This window comes from Cucumis sativus (assembly GCF_000004075.3).
Source record: "Cucumis sativus mitochondrion chromosome 1, complete sequence".
Lineage (NCBI taxonomy): Eukaryota > Viridiplantae > Streptophyta > Magnoliopsida > Cucurbitales > Cucurbitaceae > Cucumis > Cucumis sativus.
The window spans coordinates 1,410,001-1,430,006 of NC_016005.1; the positions used below are offsets into that span (position 1 = coordinate 1,410,001).

Here is a 20,006-nt window from a genome sequence, read left to right on the forward strand (position 1 = left end):
TGCCGGATTAAGTTGCTGGATTTCTTCTTTCAGTATCGCCTTAAATGATTTATGGGATTAAGATAAGAGGACATGATGTCCCCTCGAAAAGAAGGTTGAATAGTGGCTCGACTGAGTTGTAGAAGGAGAGAGATCGGGATAAAAGGTTCAAAGATTCCTTCTTGCACTCCTTAAGAGTGACGGCTTTTTTCTTTTCCTCTCTATCTACTTTCATCCTATATATTAGCCGACTGATTTATGGAACTAAATCTTTCTGGGAGTCCCATAAATAAATAAATAGGGATATAAAGAAGTCCTTCGGTCCTCAATGATTCTGGAGGGATAGGCTTTCTTCCTTCCCCTATTAGCCCTTTTTAGGTTCCTTAGGCTTTCCTACTTTCTTCAGTGGATAGTCGGACTCCTCCGCTCCGCCATAAGAAAAGCCCACTACGCTACGTAGTCTTATCTTCTTCTTCTTCTTATTCTACTAAAATATCCTATTATTATACAAGAATCAAACTCCTCCTTCTCCTCAACGAAAGTATGAAAGGACTCAAATTCTGATCGCCATTCTCTTCTTTGCTCTTCTCGCAATATTCTTTGCGCCTGAGAAAGACAGGTTCAAGTGCTCATTAACGAGAATGAAAGAAGCTAAAAATTCATCTGCTAGATTTCAGACGGAGTTCAATCCCAGAATATCTAAGAAAAGAAGAAAGGAGTGCAAACGAAAACTAATGGATTTCATAGTCCTTCGGACGGACTACCGCACCTCAATTCATGAAATATTCTTTGTCAATATTCTTTTCACCTCCGGAGCCTCTCTTTTCTTTCTGTCTTCCCCGTCCTCCGGACTATTCAACCTATTCCCCGTGAGACTCAGATTACTAATTCTCTGTTTGAGACTGGATCGCATATGGTCTGACTCATTTTATCGCAAGATCGAAGACAATATCCATTCTGCCCGCTCCCTTCTGATTGATCTCTTGACTGCTGAAAATCTTCCTTTTCCCCGCTCCGTGGGCTACGCTATGGGAAGAGTTAGTCCGAGACTTTCCAGTTGAGATATTCAAACCTATCCTTGACTCGTACAGCTTCATGAAAATACAATATCTAGTACACAATCACCTTTATATTGGCGTCGGCCTAGGCCAGTGAAAAGCCTATGGTACGAGAGAAAATGCTTTAGGAAGGGGGGGGGCCCGTGGATCGGAGCGAAGCAGCTCACTATAAGAGTTGGGCGCTACAGAGGTTATGAAATAACTCGACTGAAAGGAGAGGGGCGAAGAGACTCGACCGTAGGGAGAGGGGCTCCGGTATCGGTGAATATGCTCTCCCGTGCAGGTTAGTTCCCGAGAGTCCGCCTATAAATGAACTTTGCTCCGTTTTAGAGTCCTTCGGTTAATTACGGATGGTCCTACTTCGGTTAATTACGGATGGTCCTACGGATAAATCCTCCGGACTACTTCCCTCCATATGGATGGTCCTACGGATAAATCCTCCGGACTACGGATAAATCCTGCGGACTCCGGACTCCGGACTACTTCGGTTAATTACGGATGGTCCTACGGATAAATCACCTGGACCTTTCTTTGGCCCTGCGGACTCCGGACTCCGGACTACGGATAAATCCTGCGGACGTAGGACTCCGGACGGGTCAAAGAATTTGAGAAGCTGCGACGGAAAGGAAATAGTGGATGGACGAGTCCTCCGGACCGGACGACTATGAAGAATATTTGAAAAAGAAAGAAGATTTGAGGTGCAAAGAATATTGCGGAAAGGAATCTTCGACAAATCTCATTACTACTACTAATAGAAGAAAAGCCTAAAATAAGCACATTTGCATCCGTCCTCAGTCGCAAAGTTCATTTCTAGAAGGCTCAAAGGATATTGAGCGAAAGGCGCCATAAGACAGGGATATTCTTGGACTCATTTCATGGGGAATTTGGGCAAGACGCCTCTATCTGAGAGTCGAGCTACTTCAATCCGTACGTGATCCTACTTCTTTCATCAAATGAATAGCCCGTAACCAGAAGACCAAGAGCTATGGATAATGCGAGCGAGACGTAAAGAGATCATGACTCGATTCCCATCTTCTTGCTTTAATGGGACTAGGGCTCATTCCACTTATTATCTTACCTCCTTCTCAAATCAAATTCTTTGAGCAAAATCAAGCTCCCCTAATGGATAGTCCTTCTTCGCAAATTCTTTGCGCCTGTCTCGCAATATTCTTTGCTGCACCTTGCTGACTCATGAAACTCATAATCCTATCTACAGAGCATATGAGATGATAAGAAGATCGGAAACTTCTCTTTCTTCTTCGGCAACGGATAATTCAACCTCCACTAACCGCTGAATACCTCTGTAGCATCCGATCCGCGAGACCTCTTCTCCTGCCTGCCGGATAGCTGCTTCTAACCGCGTAGTGGGCAGGGAATGCCCACTCCTCCTCTTGTTGGAACCTTTATTCCGACTAATAATTGTATCTGAGTTCCGATTCTTCTCTCTCTTTCTTCAAGTTCGGGATCCGGAACGATTGATCGTACTTATTCAACAGGTAATTCCCTTTTTCTCCTGATAAAGAAAGACCCCATCATTCCCTTTCCGGCTAGTCCTACTCACAGAAAGACTATCAAAAACCTCCCTCCTCCGCCGAAAGATGAGTCTGATACCCGCAGCTTTCTTTCATATTCCTTCTATGAAGTTGGTCGTATTCGCCCCTGATACAGAGAATACCTGCCTCCATAATTACGTAACTAGTCCTATCACTGAAAGATCTCATTTGACTGATTCCCCGCTCCGTGGTATCCGCTTGCCCTCGTAAACTCTGGACTGATGATCATTCCTATCCTACAGAGCTGAACTTTTGGAGTACGAAAGGAATCCCTCCCAGGTTTCTGCTCGCCAGAAGACGAGAAAGACGAGACCATGAGGCGAGATGGTAACTACCTTTTAAGGAGTTCAGGCAGTTGAGATCAGAAGCTGCTCGATTCCCTTCCCCTCTCAAGAGTCCGTCCTCACTTTCCCTGCTTTGTTTGAAGGCGAAGTTCTCACCGCCTCAATGAACAAGGGGTTTTCTAATAGTCTTGTAAATCAGAAAAATCCTATTAGTAGTTTAGTTGGAGGCAGCTATCTCTCCCAAGCCTTGTGTAATTCAAGCCGAATATACCGCCCCGTAATACCGCGTTCAAGCTAATAGTTTGCGTAGAATTCTCGATTAATATTCTATTAGGAGAACTCTCTTCTCATCTCTTGAGAAAAGAATATGACGAGACCTAGCCCTAGCCATGAACTATTTCTATAGACCTAGTGAGAAAAGGAATGAAATGACTCGACTAAAGAAAGAGGAAGGAATGCTCTTGCCTCTGAATTCCGAAACCTTTCTGCTCTTGAAGTAGAGTTGAGGATGCTGATCGATAGGGAATGCGCTCGATCCTCACCCCTCTCCTCTCGCCTGGTTCTCAATTTCTTACGTAAATACTTCCGCTGGACACATTTCCATAAGAGGTTGAAGATTCCATCTCTCACGATCAGCCCACTACGCGGTAAGAGACTGAGATACCTTCTTTCTAAATCGGAAGTTTGAAGCGGGTCTCTCGGGGAGTCGTCGTTGAAAGGGATGCTGCCTGCGGAAGTTGAATCCATTTCAGTTCCTCTACCTTCTTCGGAAGTTCTTGCTGAAGAAGTATTTAGATCGCCGCTCTGAGTTATTAATGAAATTAATTACTAGAATACGACCCGGAAAGGTAGCGATCGGATTGACTCGGTGCGGGTAAGGTCTTGAGTCTTGAAGTGAGAGGAAAAGAGGAAAAGCTTACCGCGTAGTGGGTTGGACGCGCCTCAAGCTCAAACTAAGAAGAAAGAGTCTTTTTAGTCGGGAATGAGATGAGAAGGAAGTTATCTTTGTATGAGATCGATCATAGGATCGACCGGGAACAGGAAGACTACGAGGTCTCAGTTTGTTTTCTTAGTCTCATAGGAATTCTATAAAGTAGATATTCCGGTAAGACCGCCATAAAAGATAGGGGGGATTTAATGAGTTGAAAGACGACCAGTGGGAGTCATCAGACTTCCAACAATCAGACTCAGAGGTGAGGCGCTCGACCTCTTTCATTCTCGTATTATCTTATCATCTATTAGTAATAAGAATCCCCTGCGAGCATGCCTTCCTTTCGTACCGATCGTCATAGACAAAAGATGGATTGGGTCCTTAAATAAATACGAAGAAAGCATGAAGTAAGCAATTTCTTTTCTAGAGTTCTCATTATGTGATAGAATGAAATGAGTGAGATTTCTTTCCGGAAGTACGAAGAAAGCATGAATTAAGCAATGATATAGGCCAGCTTATCGTGCTTATCTTCCTTCTAAGAGGAGCATGAAAGTAATAGCAAAGCTCAAATACTTTGATCCTCGAACCTCTTCTATCTTCTACCGTAATTCGCCAATCTCGATGAAAGAGCAGGTAACTACCCCCCCCTCTTTCTTTACGATTTACGGGTACTTACTCGTGCACGGAATCAAAGAAGAGGCAGGCGAAGCATTTTTGAAATGAGATCAGCAAGGTGCAAAGAATATTGCGAGACCACTAAATAGAAGACTTAGCCTCATTCTTCGGCCTTTATTTGCGTAAAGATAGTATTAAGCATCGATTGACAAAGAAAGTACTCCAGTACCCATTGAAAGTTCAGAAGTCCAGCTCTTTGTCAATACGAACCAACCCTAGCTTGCTTGCCTTCAACTAGAAACTATTCTGATTTAGCTTCCACCTTGAAAGACGGAAAAAAAAGATAGCTAAAGCAATTCCATTCTCAGTCAAGTCTAATCGTACGAATCCATATTCACCTTTTCTTTGCCGCCTTGATTTTGCAATATTCTTTCTCAATCTTCTTTGAGCCTTATAATTGAACCAGATCCCCATTATTAAGCTACGAAGGCCCCATAAGACAGGGATATTGATTTCATGAGTTCAATATTCTTTGAACCTTATTCTTAGGCGAAGGACTGATTTATCAAGCTTAACTGAACCTTGTTCTGCGCTCTTTATTTCTTTTCAAAAAGTGGGCAGTCGCTTCGCGCCGCGTAGTGGGGAACTTCCGCGTAGTGCTTTCTGGATCGAAAGGTTATCAGCCGAAAGAGCGAATTCGCACACTGCTGAAAGGCATATTTCATTGCACCTCAATTCAACTCATCTGGAGCTTTGATTTTAGTCTTTCCTTTTGAGTTTGGGAATCTACTTTGTCCCGCGTAGTGCTTTCTTTATTGTCGGGATGAGGAAGTAGGAAGTGGTATTTCTACGAATGAAATGTGTCTCGCAAATGCAAACAAGGATTTCCCATCATAAGAAAGTTCACGGAAAGCCCTTGCCCTTATGACTTCATAGGCTTCGCTTCGCGCCTTTATCTTTTTCTTCCTTATTTTTTTGAGGTCTGCTCTCGCTGTGGTTGAAACCCTTGTTTCAGTAGATTGAGTTCTTGTCTCCTCCCCGGTGGCTGTTGAAACCAGCTATTAGAAAGAAGATAGTTCATTATATCATAATATATTCCCGTGTAGTGGGATCCGCGCCTCGGGGAAGTGACCATACACTTGACCATAAAGAAGGGCATTAGAAAGAAAGCTAGAAAAGGAGGAAACTTCAGCATTACTAGTAAGCCCACGTAGCGGAGTAGTCGAGTCTAAAAAGGGTAGATTCATTCAAGGCATATTTCATTGCGCCTCGTCCTTCCGCGCTCCGCTCCTTTTTAGTGGACGCTACTTGATTATGGGGGGATGAGACCCAACTATAAGACTTCGTCATATTGAATTTCACCTTGCCTCCAGTTCCTTGCCTCCGGGAGTAGGTGATGAGGTTTCGGACTTCTCCTTTTGACTCCTTTTGAGCTCTTTCTTTATTCCTTTGATTTTAGTAGGTTCAATTCAATATTCATGAATTCAGGCCTATCCATTAGAGAATTTGACTTGTTTCAAAAACAAAGGCTCCAGATGAGAGGTGCCATAAGACAGGGATATTCTTGAGTCACTAAAGAGTATTTTCTTGTAACAAAGGCTCAAAGAATTTGAGGATGGATAGGAAATCCTGAAATCAGCCTATCGTCAGGCCTTGGTGGGAATAGCTGCAGCTATTTCTTAAACAAGAACAGCCACTGACGATTCAACTTCTGCAACTGCTACTGCCACAAGAACGGATGCCTCTTCTTACAGTCGATTCGACTAATCCTCTCTTCGTGCCTAATCCGATACCTCCCTCTCCCGGGCAGCTGCTTCTCTCAATTACTGTGACTGTCGAAAGACCGACTACGTCGAGCTCCCTCTTGCTATGGGGAGAGCGCCTATTCCAGTCCAGGAGATCATAGAGAGAATAACCTCTTGGTCCAGCTACTAATGAGTGCAGTGAACTACTCATGAAAGAGAGAAGATGGTGCTATTCCCGCTACGTGGGGGTCGAGCGAGCTCATACTCACTTCATAGGCTTCGCTTTTGCCCTCGTTCCTCAACTGGGGGGAGGGGACCTCATTCTTAGTCTTTTCCCTTGAACCCGACGAAAGAGGCTTTCTCCTAAGAAATAATCAGGGATGGTGCATCCTCAACTAATGCCAATGGGTCGAGGTCGAGCATTCGCACCTCACCGAAAGGGCTACAGCTTCTACTCCAACAGCAACGTCTGCAACCGGAACAGCCACTCCAATCATTGATAAGGATCTTTGAACCTCTCGCAACTTCAGAAAGAGGAGCAAGAAAAGCAAGAGCTTACTCATCATCATCAAATTTCATTGATCCTCCGTCCCCCTTTCTTCTTTCAAAGATTCCGATTCAGTGAATCAAAAGTACTTCTATTCCGTTTGGGACCACTATTCTCGCTACCGAAAGAACCCCGTAGACCTATGAGTTCTAGCAGGAAGGAGGCGCGTCCGTCCCGAGTCCTAAGACTTTTGTCGAGCCGTTCCACTCATCGGGTAAATCAGGTCTCTGGCTGAATAATATAGTTGTTGTTCGCGCTTCTTCTCGTAAAGATGAAAGTGTACTCACCGAGTCAACTCCAACAAAGCCCGACCCTTTTTCAAAGAGTGACTTCGTTATGACGGACAAAGATACTCAACTAGGTATGGACGATCCGACCCAGCCGGAGGCTGATTATCTGACTTTATCGTCTTCAGATATAAGAAGCTAAATAGAGGTTTATCAAGTCAATATTCTTTGAACCTTCGCAATATTCTTTGCGCCTTCGCTCAATTCACATCCATAAATAAATAGGGGTTAGGAGCTTTCTGATCCTTACTCTTTCTTTGCTTTCTCCTAGGCTTTCTTCTTTCTGGGAGTCTTCCTATATCTTTTTCTGATATAAGGAATCAAACTCCGCTCTGCTTCTTTGCTTCCAAACCTCAAAATCAGACGAAAGCACTTAAAGATTGTACAGTTTAGCTTTGACTCTCAGACTCTTATTCATAGCCATCCAGGAAAGAAAAGCATGACTAGGGATGTGCTTCTTACCCCAAAGAAGCTTGAACCAAGGGACAGTATTACCAGGAAGATGAAAGAGCTTCACTGTCTTAGCAACTGAAAACTGACCTCTGAGGCCAGATAGTTCTATCTTCAGTAACCTTGTCCAAAGTCACATTACTAACAATGTCTCTCCAAGCATTAGACAGCATCAATGGCTACAAGAAGCCGAAATGATCATCCTTCCATACAGCATTCAGCCTGCATTTCTTGTTAACATCAGCATCTCTGCCGAATACTGAGACAGAGGGTCAAAGAATTTGAGAACTCGGAAGACTAAAGCTCAAGCGCGCACTAAGAAGAAAAAGGGTGAGGGCCGACGTTCTAATGGATAGGACTGAGGCGCATCAAAAAAAGGGTTGAAGATGACCTTGATTTTTTGGACCCTTATTTATTGTTTATTGAGGCGGTTCAAATATCGAGACCAGAGGAAGCAAAGAAGCTGCGAGAGGTTTCGGAATCTCCGGCTCTTGTCCCAGTGACGTCTGAGGCAGTTGAGTATTTAGCCGATATAGTTCTTTCTTCTCAAATTCGCCTCTCCTTTCAGTCGAGCCTCAATGCAATATTCTTTGCGCCTTTGAATCTGCGATAACATTGAGATTTCCCATCACCGACTGGAAGTCGCTATTTTCTTTCGTCTTGCTCTTCGATAATTCTTTGAGCCTCCTTCTACCTCTTTTACACGGAGCGGGTTGGGAAGGCCTCAAGCATACCATCGAATGCCACCAGTCAACCGAAGGCTGCAATAGGTCCGATCGCGCCGGTGCCGATTCAATTATTCACCTGGAGACAAGGCTAAGAACATCCCGCCGAATGTGAACAATTCGAAGAATGTTTATGTGAATGCCCTCAGGACGCATCCTATGGTATGCTTTCTGGCCGCTTTACCTCGTATTGCTAGCGGTCGTGGGTGGCCCTGCGTCGCTCGTCACGTCCGCTTGTAGTGGTCACACAGGCAGTGCCTTTTTCTATCCTAAAAGAAGGGTAAACCGAGAAACCCGTAGGCTTTCTGTCTTTTCTTTTTGCCTATTTTAAGTCATCGACCGCCTTGATTTATGTTTTCTCGCTCGCTTTCTCTGCCCTTCGCTTCCTGATACCGGAAGGGGTAAAGCGGAAGTTCACTCCTAAGACTTGTAATCATCTTGCGTGACGGAGAGCCTTCGTCCTTGTCTTGAATATCCATCCTGGACCGGATATCCCCGTGCGTCTCAGCATTAAGCCTATGCCTTAAAAGATCCGGCGGACCCCATCCTAGGGCAAGGTGAAGCCAGTATGCTTTTTCCAGCTTTTTGCCCCTTTCGTACTGAGACTGAGGCTTCCGTGATCCTTTCCTCTCTCCGCACCGAGATATATATCCAATCGGGCAATTCTTCCTTGAGCGAAGGAGTCAGACCTCCTTCGGCCTTAGCCTTTTTTCGGCATTTTGGCCGAAGTGCAAAGTTAGCGAGCGAGCTTCCCCCACTACGCGGGCAGTCGGATGTGAACTGCTTGTTCAACGAGAATACCAGAGTTAGAAGAATTAACCTTCCCACGCAGCGGTGACGATGCTGTAGGTTCTTAGTGTACTTAGATTGCATGGATTTTTCTTCTTTCTATATTTTAGATATACTGCTTGGCTAGCTCAGAACGCTAACGCTAATTTGGAGAAGATTTTGCAGGTTTGTGAAACCTTTAAGTAAAAGTAATTATCCGACTTCAAGCCTCCGGCAACTCTTAGCTAACCCGAAGAGAAAAGGTAATTCCCGCTCTCGCAATATTCTTTGCGCCTTTATTTATCCTTTCTTCTTTTCTTAGATAAATGCGCTTCGCTTCGCAATATTCTTTGCGCCTTTATTTATCCTTTCTTTATCCGTCCGGAGTGCCAAAGAAAGGTCCAGGGTCCGGAGTCCGCAGGATTCTTATCCGGAGGACTATCCATATGGAAGTAGTCCGGAGGATTTATCCGTAGGACCATCCGTAATTAACCGAAGCAGTCCGGAGTCCGGAGTCCGCAGTGCCAAAGAAAGGTCCAGGGTCCGGAGGATTTATCCGTAGGACTATCCATTAGAAGCAGGATTTATCCGGAGTCCGGAGGATTTATCCGTAGGACCATCCGTAATTAACCGAAGTAGTCCGGAGGATTTATCCGTAGGACCATCCATATGGAGGGAAGGAGGACTATCCATATTCAGGAGCGGAATCAAGAATAGACCCGTCAGTATCCGGACCATAAACTCAAACTAGAACTGATCCATGTGAATTTCTGGGATAGGCTTGATTCTTTCATTGCGTTTTCCCGGCTTTTTTGCTTCTAAATAGGACTAAATCAAAGATTGATATTTAACGAAAATTGTCTAAAAATGACGGATTTTTCATGATTTCTTGCTACTTTATAGGCCCAAAACCTAGCAAAATCTGGGATTTCCCTCCGTCTTCAATCTAGTATTGAACTCCGTAAAAACAAGGTGATTCAATCAGAATTATTCTTTCATTATCGTTAATGAGTGAATTATTCTTTCATTCTCGTTAATGAGCTTCTTTCTTTGCGCCTAACGTCTGCTTTAAAGGGATCATGACTTTCGCATATTGAATTGCGCCTCCTCCTTCAGCATAATCTATAAGAAGATTTGCACCTATCATGACTCTTTCGCAATATTCTTTGCTCCTAACTACGGGGTCCAGACTCCCTGATGGATAGTCCTTCGGACCTGTCTTCTCGCCTTACTATTTTTCTCATTCTTCCCGTCCTCTCCTCCACTCTCAGTCGAGCCCATGGAGATGCGTAGAAGGATGAATTCAATATGAGAGAAGAAGATTTTCGGTTCATTTTCTGTCTGAACTTTTTTGATTGCTTTCTTCTTTTTCTCGAGACTAATTGTACGGATTCTCATCTAGATTTCGTTAGTCTTTAGTTTCCCTAGTTTCTAGTCGGACTAAAATGAAAATAGTCCGAGATCATTCTTTGAGCCTCTTTCATTGATCTATTTTGATGCTTCCTTGCCAGCATCTTTCTTTCTCCCATGCTTTCCGTTGGTCAACAACCAACCACTGCTCTCTATAGTTCTTCACTACTCGTACAGGAAGGATTTCTGTCTGGAGGGAATTTTCTTGAGAAAAAGAAAGAATGCCTCAACTGGATAAATTGACTTATTTCACACAATTCTTCTGGTCATGCCTTTTCTTCTTGACTTTCTATATTCCCATATGCAATGATGGAGATGGAGTACTTGGGATCAGTAGAATTCTCAAACTACGGAACCAACTGCTTTCACACCGGGGGAAGAACATACGGAGCAAGGACCCCAACAGTTTGGAAGATCTTTTGAGAAAAGGTTTTAGCACCGGTGTATCCTATATGTACTCTAGTTTCAAAGAAGTATCCCAATGGTGTAAGGCCGTCGACTTATTGGGAAAAAGGAGGAAAATCACTTTTCTCTCTTGTTTCGGAGAAATAAGTGGCTCACGAGGTCTCGAAAGAAATATATTCTATTTGATCTCGAAGTCCTCATATAGCACTTCTTCCAATCCTGGATGGGGGATCGCTTGTAGGAATGAAATAATGCTAATCCATGTTCTACACGGCCAAGGAAGCATCGTTTTTTAATCAAGGTCGTTCGGACAAAATAGAAGTTGCGCTTTCTTGATTCTTAGTAGAAAGCATTACAAGAGAGATCAATAAGAGAAAAAGCGAAGGAGCAGAGCCAAGTTCGAACTAATAGGAGCGGAGCCAAGTTCGGAACTAATGGACGTAGTAGGCTCCCCATAAATCAGAGGTTAGGAGCCCCTGTTCATTGACTTTAGATATTATGTCTGAAAATATCCTCTTATTCACTTTGAATTTCAGCCTATCCTTTTTATTCAATTCAAACCGCGGAGCTCCTATTCTTTTCAAAGTAATAGCCGCACTTTGCACCTCCCGCTCTTCATTTGCAAAGATGTCCTTATCAATGAGACGACTGAGGCTCAAAGAAGATTTCGAAAAACAAGGCTCCAACTAACCGTCCGGAGGACTATCCGTATGAACCTAGCCTTCGGACCAGTCCGGAGGATTTATCCGTAGGACTCTAAAACGGAGGACTATCCATTAGAACCATTAGAATAGATCAAAAGATCGTCTTGACCCAGCCTCCGGCTTCTTATTCCGCTATCAAAGTATTCCACTACTCAAAGTATTCCACTAAGGAAATGCGCTTCTCACGCATATTTCATTGCGCCTCTTGAGCTCTCTTCTCTCTGTCTTCCTCTATTTTCTTCTTATTCTGATTCTTCCGATAATAGAAAACCTTGAACTCTCTTTAAAGAGGCAGAAAGGTAACTGAAAGACTCATAAGTGCAGCTGTCAATATTCTTTGAACCTTGTTCATTCAGGCTAGGCTTTCCTCTGAATTCAAACCTTATATTCCCTTTCTCGTTGTTCATAACTATTCTATGTGAATGATCCCTTGTTCATTGAGGCGGTCTTCTATGTTTACAGGTTTGAATAGAAAGAGTCATCCCTTCCCACGTGTAAAGTTTCATAAATTAATGCTGCCTCAACCATAGGCTTTTCTCAATTCTATGTGGCCGCCGGGCGGCGCAGAACGCACTAATCCGCGACCAACAAGTTTTCCGAAACCAAACTGAAGAGAATTGTTACTTTCCAAAAATGCTTGCTGAAAATCATAGGCTTTCTCCTTTCAGTTTCTCGTATTCAGTCTCAGGATAGGCTTTCTTCAGTATTTATTAGGTTCTTGGGAGAATCCTCGTCCAAGACCCCACGGAGCGGGAGAATCCTTCGTCTGAAAAAGAAGAGAGCCTACTAAAATAAAACAGAAGACGTAGAAGTCTGCAATTGAGATTCATTCAAGAAGACGGAGCGGAATAAAGAGAAGGTAAAGTCAGAAAAAGTGAAAGGAATAGGAAAGCAGTTAAAGGAAGTTCAAGGCTCCCCGGTTTTCAAATATGATGAACTCAATTCATTCAGCCTTAACTCGCATATTTCATTGCGCCTCATCTAGAGCTTTTGTTTTTGTAGTCGCAATAAGACAGGTCCGAAGGACAGACGGGTTAATATGGATAGTCATCTGGTCCCTTTTATTTTGTTCTTTGCTCCTAACGTTCCCTCAAATTCTTTGAGCCGTCCGGAGGACCATCAAAGAAAGGTCCAGGTGATTTATCCGTAGGACTATCCATTAGAAGTAGGACCATCCGTAATTAACCGAAGTAGGACTATCCATTTTCAGTCGGACTATCCATATGGAAGGAGGACTTTCCGTAATTAACCGAACAAAGCTCCTAACTACTAATGGAAAGGACTGAGGACGTCCGAAGGACTCTAAAGCGGACGGGGGGGATTTCCGCTTAAAAAGTCTTATTCCAATAATATCCGCGGGGGTAGATTCAATCTTCTTTTCACCTCCGTCTCATTCCCTAATGGATAGTCCTTCGGACCTGTCTTATGGCGCAGTTCTTCCCTCGCAATATTGGGCCTCAGTAGCTTAATATTCAGGGGTGGAAATCTTGTTGAAGACGGAGGTTCATATGGATAGTCCTTCGGACCAGTCTTATGGCGCATCTGGACCCCTTATAATTGGGCCATAGATCTTTGCACCTTGTTTTTCTTCTTTGCGCCTAACGGAGGGGAGGGGATAGACTTTTGACTTTTTCTTCCTGATCATCGACCGCCTTTTTTTTGATTCTTTTCACCTTGTTCATTGATTGCGCTTGCACGAGTATTCTCAATATTCTTTGAACCTCTCCTCTGTCTATTAGAATAGCGAATAGTCCCCAGATCCAAGGCGAAGGACTAGTCTGAAATCAACCATATTAACCTGTGGAATCTTTGATACATCCACATTGTTCAAAGAAAGCCTATCCTCCGTCCTTTTTCAATATTCTTCGATCATTCTTTTTCAATATTCTTTCTCAACAATATCCCCCACGGTGCGGTAGTCCGTCCGAAGGACTATTCAATCCATTAGTTTTCGCTTGCACTCCTTTCTTCTTTTCCGCAATATTCTTTGCTCCGATCATTCATAGATTATGCTGAAGGAGGTCCTCCGGACTATCCATATTAGTGACCGCGGAAGAAAAACAAAGGTCTATATGAACTAGTTAGGCGAAGGACAGACAGGTTAATAAATATGGATAGTCCTTCGGACCTGTGGAATGTAAAAGAAAGCCTATCCGTCTCATTGATATTGATAAGGAACCCTCCTCTTGAGTCTGAAATCTACCCCTATTTATTTATGGATTTCATTGAAGGCGAAGGCGCAATGAAATATGCGTTGACGAGCGCAAAGAACTAAAAAGAAAGGTCCAGATGACTATCCATTAGGGAAATTAAGGAGCAAAGATCATGGCCCACTCCTCCTTCAGCATAATCTACGAAGCGCATTTATCTAAGAAAAGAAGAAAGGCTCTTTGAATATTGAGAATATTGCTGGAAGATTTGCACTGGGGGATATTGATTTGAGAGAAAGATTAGACATTGAGCCTCCTTCTACGTCTTTTAGATAAAAAAGAGATTTTTCTTCCATAAGGATGAAAACGAGTCCTCCCCTTGTTCATTGAGGTCCGCTCCCTCCTTTTGAGCTTTCTTCTTTATTATCCCGCTCCGTCTTCAGCTCCGTGGGCTTCCTTTCATATTCAACCGCTACGTGGGAGATAGAAGAAAATCAATGAAGAAGTCAATGCCCACTACGCGGGGAAGGAGACAAGACTACGTAGCTACTTTCAGTGGATAGGTCGTCCGGAGGACTTGTTTTTATCCATCTGAGGAACTCAAACTTATGGCCTCCGTAGTCCGCTCCCTCCTTTATTTTCAAGGTTTCATATGAAAGGTTTGAAGTTAGAAGTGAAAGGAAGAAAAAGTCAATGGAAGTCCTCCGTCTCTCTTCTTTATGGTCCGGAGCCTTCGATCATTCTTTGAGCCTCCAGACCTACTAGAGAAAGCCCCACTCCGCGGAAGAATCCAGAAAGCTAAGCTTGATAAAGTCCTCCGCCTAATTCAATGGATCTAATGGACGCAATATTCTTTGCACCTGGACCCAGCCTCCAGCTTCTTATTCGACGTTAGGAGTATTAAGACCGAAGGACAGACGGGTCCTCCGGACCTGTCTGTCCTTCTATATATTCTTTGCACCGCTCCGTGGGTCCTTTCCATTAGTAGTTAGGAGTCTTAAGACCTCAGTCCTATCCATATTAACCCGCGCTAAGTTCCATTAAGAGAAAATTCTTTGCTCTCTGCGACTCAAAGTAATAGTATTCAACAATATCCCTGTCTTATGGCGCCTCGCATAAATACGGCTTCGATCATTCTTTGAGCCTCCGTCGCAAGTCAAATTCTCTAATGGATAGGCCTTCTCCTTCGCCTATAAATTCCCATATTAAGCTACGAAATAAAGAAAGCACTACGCGGGAAGAACTGATCAATGAAATTTGATTGATTGAATTTCATCATATCATATTTGAAAAAGAAAGAATATTGAGGTGCAAAGAATATATAGAAGGCGCAAAGATCTAAAAAGAAAGGTCCAGATGACTATCCATATTAACCCAGAGAAAGTTCAGTCAGTTTCAGTGGAATAAAGGGAAAGCCTATCCAACAACATTTCAGTGGAATAGGAGAAAGGAAGTCCTCCGCTCCGTTGGAGTTGAATTGGTCCTACGGGAAGAAAATCAATGAAGAAGTCAATGCCCACTACGCGGGGTTAAAGTGAAAGAGGAAAGCCACTAAAAACCTCAAAATAATACGGAAAGCCTAGCCTTCTACGGCCTCCAAACAAAAAAAGCTTTACTAGACTCAAATTCTTTGAGCCTCCGGAGCCTCAAAAATATAGCTTAAAGGAAGAGGTGCAAAGAATATTGCGTGATTGATGCCTCCGTCTCTCTGATTTATGGTTATGGTTCTCCTGAACCTACTCCCTACGGCAAGGCAGAAGACTGCCAGAAAGAAGAAAGCCTAGGAGAAGACAACTCCCAGAAAGTTTGAAAGTGGAATCAAATAACTAAGAACGAAGATTTGTTGGGAAGGAAAGCCGTCATAAGTACTTTCGTCTTATTTTTAGTCCTCTTTCATTGATCTATTTTGATGCCAAGAAGAAACTTCAGGATTACTATCAATGAACAAGGGAAGCACTACGCGGAAGTTTCAGTTCCTCAGTCGGAATATGGACCTCGCATATTGAATTGCGCCTTCTCTCCTTTCAGTCGAGCCCTCAGTCCTATCCATTAGACTGCACCTCGCAATATTCTTTGCGCCTGCGCCTGGACCTTTCTTTGACTAGAAACTGAAAGTAGGCTTTCTTCTAATAGTAGAATAAGAGGATATTTTCAGAGAAGAGATAATCAAGATAAATAGCTAAGGATATTCTTTCTTCCCGTGTAGTGGGCTTACGGAGTGGGTCGCAAAGTGAATTTCTAGGCGAAGGCTGAATGAATTGAGTTGCGGCTATTACTTTATTTGGAGCGAAGGTGCAAAGAATATTGCGTGGATGGATAGGTGCAAAGAATATTGCGAGGCTCAAAGAATCCCACGGAGCGGGATAGTCCTCCGGACTGTTAAGGCTCAATGCAATATGAGTGATTCCTATTCCCGCCTTCTACGCCATAAATCAGTCGGAATATAGAGGGCTCTATCCAAGGAAAGCCTAGGGCTCGGTCAAAGCAACGAGATCTTTTTCTAGTTAGACTTCTATCAATGCAATGAAAGAACCATCCCTTCCTATTTTTGAGTCCTGTCAGATAGAAAGAAAATGAGACCCCAAAGAGCCCTTCTTTACCACTTTAGCGGGTGGGGGTGAAGGGGGGGTTTACATACAACCGAGGCAAAGTGGTTTATGATTGAATCTCAGAGGCATTCTTATCATTTGGTAGATCCAAGTCCATGGCCTATTTCGGGTTCACTCGGAGCTTTGGCAACCACCGTAGGAGGTGTGATGTACATGCACTCATTTCAAGGGGGTGCAAGACTTCTCAGTTTGGGCCTCATATTTCTCCTATATACCATGTTCGTATGGTGGCGCGATGTTCTACGTGAATCCACGTTGGAAGGACATCATACCAAAGTCGTACAATTAGGACTTCGATATGGTTTTATTCTCTTTATCGTATCGGAGGTTATGTTCCTTTTTGCTTTTTTTCGGGCTTCTTCTCATTCTTCTTTGGCACCTACGGTAGAGATCGGAGGTATTTGGCCCCCAAAAGGGATTGGGGTTTTAGATCCTCGGGAAATCCCTTTTCTTAATACCCCTATTCTCCTTTCATCCGGAGCAGCCGTAACTTGGGCTCATCATGCTATACTCGCGGGGAAGGAAAAACGAGCTGTTTACGCTTTAGTAGCTACCGTTTCACTGGCTCTAGTATTCACAGGCTTTCAAGGAATGGAATATTATCAAGCACCCTTCACTATTTCGGATAGTATTTATGGTTCTACCTTTTTCTTAGCAACTGGCTTTCATGGTTTTCATGTGATTATAGGTACTCTTTTCTTGATCGTATGTGGTATTCGCCAATATCTTGGTCATCTGACCAAGGAGCATCACGTTGGCTTTGAAGCAGCTGCATGGTACTGGCATTTTGTAGACGTGGTTCGGTTATTCCTATTTGTCTCTATCTATTGGTGGGGAGGTATATGAAAGAACGAAAGAGTGGATTGAGGAATTCAAGCTCGAAGACAAAGAGAACCGGGCTTTTCCAAAGAATTACAGCAGCTTTCCCACTCCCTCTCATTATTATATACCACAAGGTCTCTTCCACTTTCCTACCAAATCTCTCTTTATTCTGGCACATAAATTCAGGGATCGAAGAGATTATGGCAGATCATGTTCACCAAGAAATGACCCGAAATTGGATCTTGGTCTATTTGAGATTCTTCCTTTTCATCTCCATCAAAGATCTTTTCTTGTCTCTCATTTCTTTTCCGAATCAATCGAAGAACCTAATGGACTCATCCTTGCCTGCTATGAAAGATATCGGCCTTGCGGAAGGAAGGAAGTGAATTTTGAGTTTCAGTTTTGTGTATAAAGGTTTGAAACTCGATCTCCCTCCCCTGATTTATGGATGTTCCTACCAAGAACATCGATCAGTCTAGGCTTTCCTCTTTATAGTACTCCGAAGGCTCCGTCGGACCCCTTATTCATTTCCTCCTATCGAGCCTTTGTCCTCTTATTCCTTGAATCTGATCTTCCTTATTCATTCGTCTTCATATTCTGGAGCTAAGACCCTTCCAATGCTCCCTTTCGCCATGCATAAACTGCACCGCTCTAAGAATTTCTCTAAATAGAGAACGGATACGCCCATAAGGAATGCTCATTGCCCAAAAGACCTTTTCGACATCAAAATGTAATGTAATGAGAGTGTGGATTCTCAATTGTAACCTCCCATTGCTCGAGATCCGATAGCATGCAGCAACTAGTTGTAAGAAAGAGGGGGGAGTATCAAGAGATATTTCAAGTGTGCAGTGAGGAGTAATAGGTAGCCATACTTAACTCGGCCCAAGCAATGCCCATCCCATGCCTTTCTTGGTTGGACCAACCCAACCGGCGATTTCCGTCTTCCTTCATTGGGAGAGCAAGAACAAGTCTCTCTTTTTTTGGGGGGGGGAGCAGAGCAGTCAAAGAATAAACCAAAGAAAATGATTGTTCTCAAATGGCTATTCCTCACAATTGCTCCTTGTGATGCAGCGGAACCATGGCAATTAGGATCTCAAGACGCAGCAACACCTATGATGCAAGGAATAATAGACTTACATCACGATATCTTTTTCTTCCTCATTCTGATTTTTGTTTTCGTATCACGGATCTTGGTTCGCGCTTTATGGCATTTCCACTATTCTCAAAAGAAAATACCGCAAAGGATTGTTCATGGAACTACTATCGAGATTCTTTGGACCATTTTTCCTAGTATCATTCCGATGTTCATTGCTATACCATCCTTTGCTCTCTTATACTCAATGGACGAGGTAGTAGTAGATCCAGCCATGACTATCAAAGCTATTGGACATCAATGGTATCGGACTTATGAGTATTCTGACTATAACAGTTCCGATGAACAGTCACTCACTTTTGACAGTTATACGATTCCAGAAGATGATCTAGAATTGGGTCAATCACGTTTATTAGAAGTGGACAATAGAGTGGTTCTACCAGCCAAAACTCATCTACGTATTATTGTAACACCTGCTGATGTACCTCATAGTTGGGCTGTACCTTCCTCAGGTGTCAAATGTGATGCTGTACCTGGTCGTTTAAATCAGATCTCCATTTTGGTACAACGAGAAGGAGTTTACTATGGTCAGTGCAGTGAGATTTGTGGAACTAATCATGCCTTTACGCCTATCGTCGTAGAAGCAGTTCCTAGGAAAGATTATGGTTCTCGGGTATCCAATCAATTAATCCCTCAAAGCGGGGAAGCTTAAGTGGAAATGAAAGACATAATATCTCAGTGAGGGAAAAGGAGGGAGACCACTCAATTTCAGGCTGAACTCGCTCGCTCTAACGCTTCTTTAGTAGACAAGGAGTTCCGTGCATAAGCCCCTTTAGAGAGAGGGGGGAGTCCTACACGAACTCGTAAGTCAAGTACTAGACGAGCCTTGTCTACGAAGCAGAGCGCCCTCGTCTTGCTTTTGGCGAAGCTTAACGAACTAGATAATAGGCATTTTTTTATGGTAGGAAGACTACTTTTTAGGCCGACCACAATACAAGTCATGAGCGATAGCGAAGCCAAGCCGTATAAAGGCGAGCAGCCCTTATAGCAATAGCAAACGGCCTACTTATAGCCCGCCCGCCCTCGCCTATTTTTTGGACGCTATCAGTCCGAAGGACTTATCCATATTAACCTGACTCACCGAAGGCGCAAAGAATATTGCGAGACGAAGGACTCGGTAAAATCGCAATATTCTTTGTCAATCAAATTCTTTGATCCTTGCGACTGAGTAGGCGAGTGTCCAGGTGGTCAAAGCCCTCAATAATAAGGGATAGCTCTGACTTTGAAAACCACTTTTCACCTTGCTCCCCTATCCTTCTCCTCCGGAGGGGTCTTACAAGCTCATAAAATGGCAATTCTTCACCGCCTCAATGAATCCACAGGTCGCAATATTCTTTGCGCCGCTCCGTGGGCAATGATCTTTGCTCCGGTCAAAATCAATATATATGATTCATAGTCAAGAGGTGCAAAGTTCGGTTAATTACGGAAAGTCCTCCGGACTCCTTCGGTTAATTACGGATAGTCCTACTTCTGTTAATTACGGATGGTCCTACTTCTAATGGATAGTCCTACTTCTAATGGATAGTCCTCCGGATAAATCCTGCGGACGTAGGACTCCGGACGTAGGATAAATCCTGCGGACGTAGGACGTAGGACTACTTCCTTCCATATGGATGGTCCTACGGATAAATCACCTGGACCTTTCTTTGGCCCTGCGGACGTAGGACTGCGGACTGCGGACTCCGGACCCTGGACCTTTCTTTGATGGTCCGAAGGCGCAATTCAATATGCGAGTACGCGGGAATGAATTCTATTACTTTCTTTTCATTGATAGATATGTGTACCACACCGAAGAAGCAAGATGCCGATAT

At 43.5% G+C, this 20,006-nt stretch overlaps 4 protein-coding genes across 4 annotated transcripts, besides 1 other annotated feature; all 4 read left to right on the forward strand.

The window, feature by feature from the left end:
* Window positions 1-10,573: 10,573 nt before the first annotated feature.
* atp8 (ATPase subunit 8) lies at window positions 10,574-11,053 on the forward strand. The gene has a single exon. It carries the CDS (start codon window positions 10,574-10,576, stop codon window positions 11,051-11,053), a length of 480 nt encoding a protein of 159 aa, YP_004849349.1.
* A 5,215-nt stretch (window positions 11,054-16,268) lies between these two features.
* cox3 (cytochrome c oxidase subunit 3) lies at window positions 16,269-17,066 on the forward strand. Its single transcript has one exon. It carries the CDS (start codon window positions 16,269-16,271, stop codon window positions 17,064-17,066), a length of 798 nt encoding a protein of 265 aa, YP_004849350.1.
* sdh4 (succinate dehydrogenase subunit 4) lies at window positions 16,994-17,428 on the forward strand. The gene has a single exon. The coding sequence runs from the start codon at window positions 16,994-16,996 to the stop codon at window positions 17,426-17,428; it is 435 nt and encodes a 144-aa protein (YP_004849351.1).
* Window positions 17,429-17,618: 190 nt separating this feature from the next.
* Window positions 17,619-17,691: a sequence feature (chloroplast-like DNA).
* A 373-nt stretch (window positions 17,692-18,064) lies between these two features.
* Window positions 18,065-18,847, forward strand: cox2 (cytochrome c oxidase subunit 2). Its single transcript has one exon. It carries the CDS (start codon window positions 18,065-18,067, stop codon window positions 18,845-18,847), a length of 783 nt encoding a protein of 260 aa, YP_004849352.1.
* The last annotated feature ends 1,159 nt before the right edge of the window (window positions 18,848-20,006 follow it).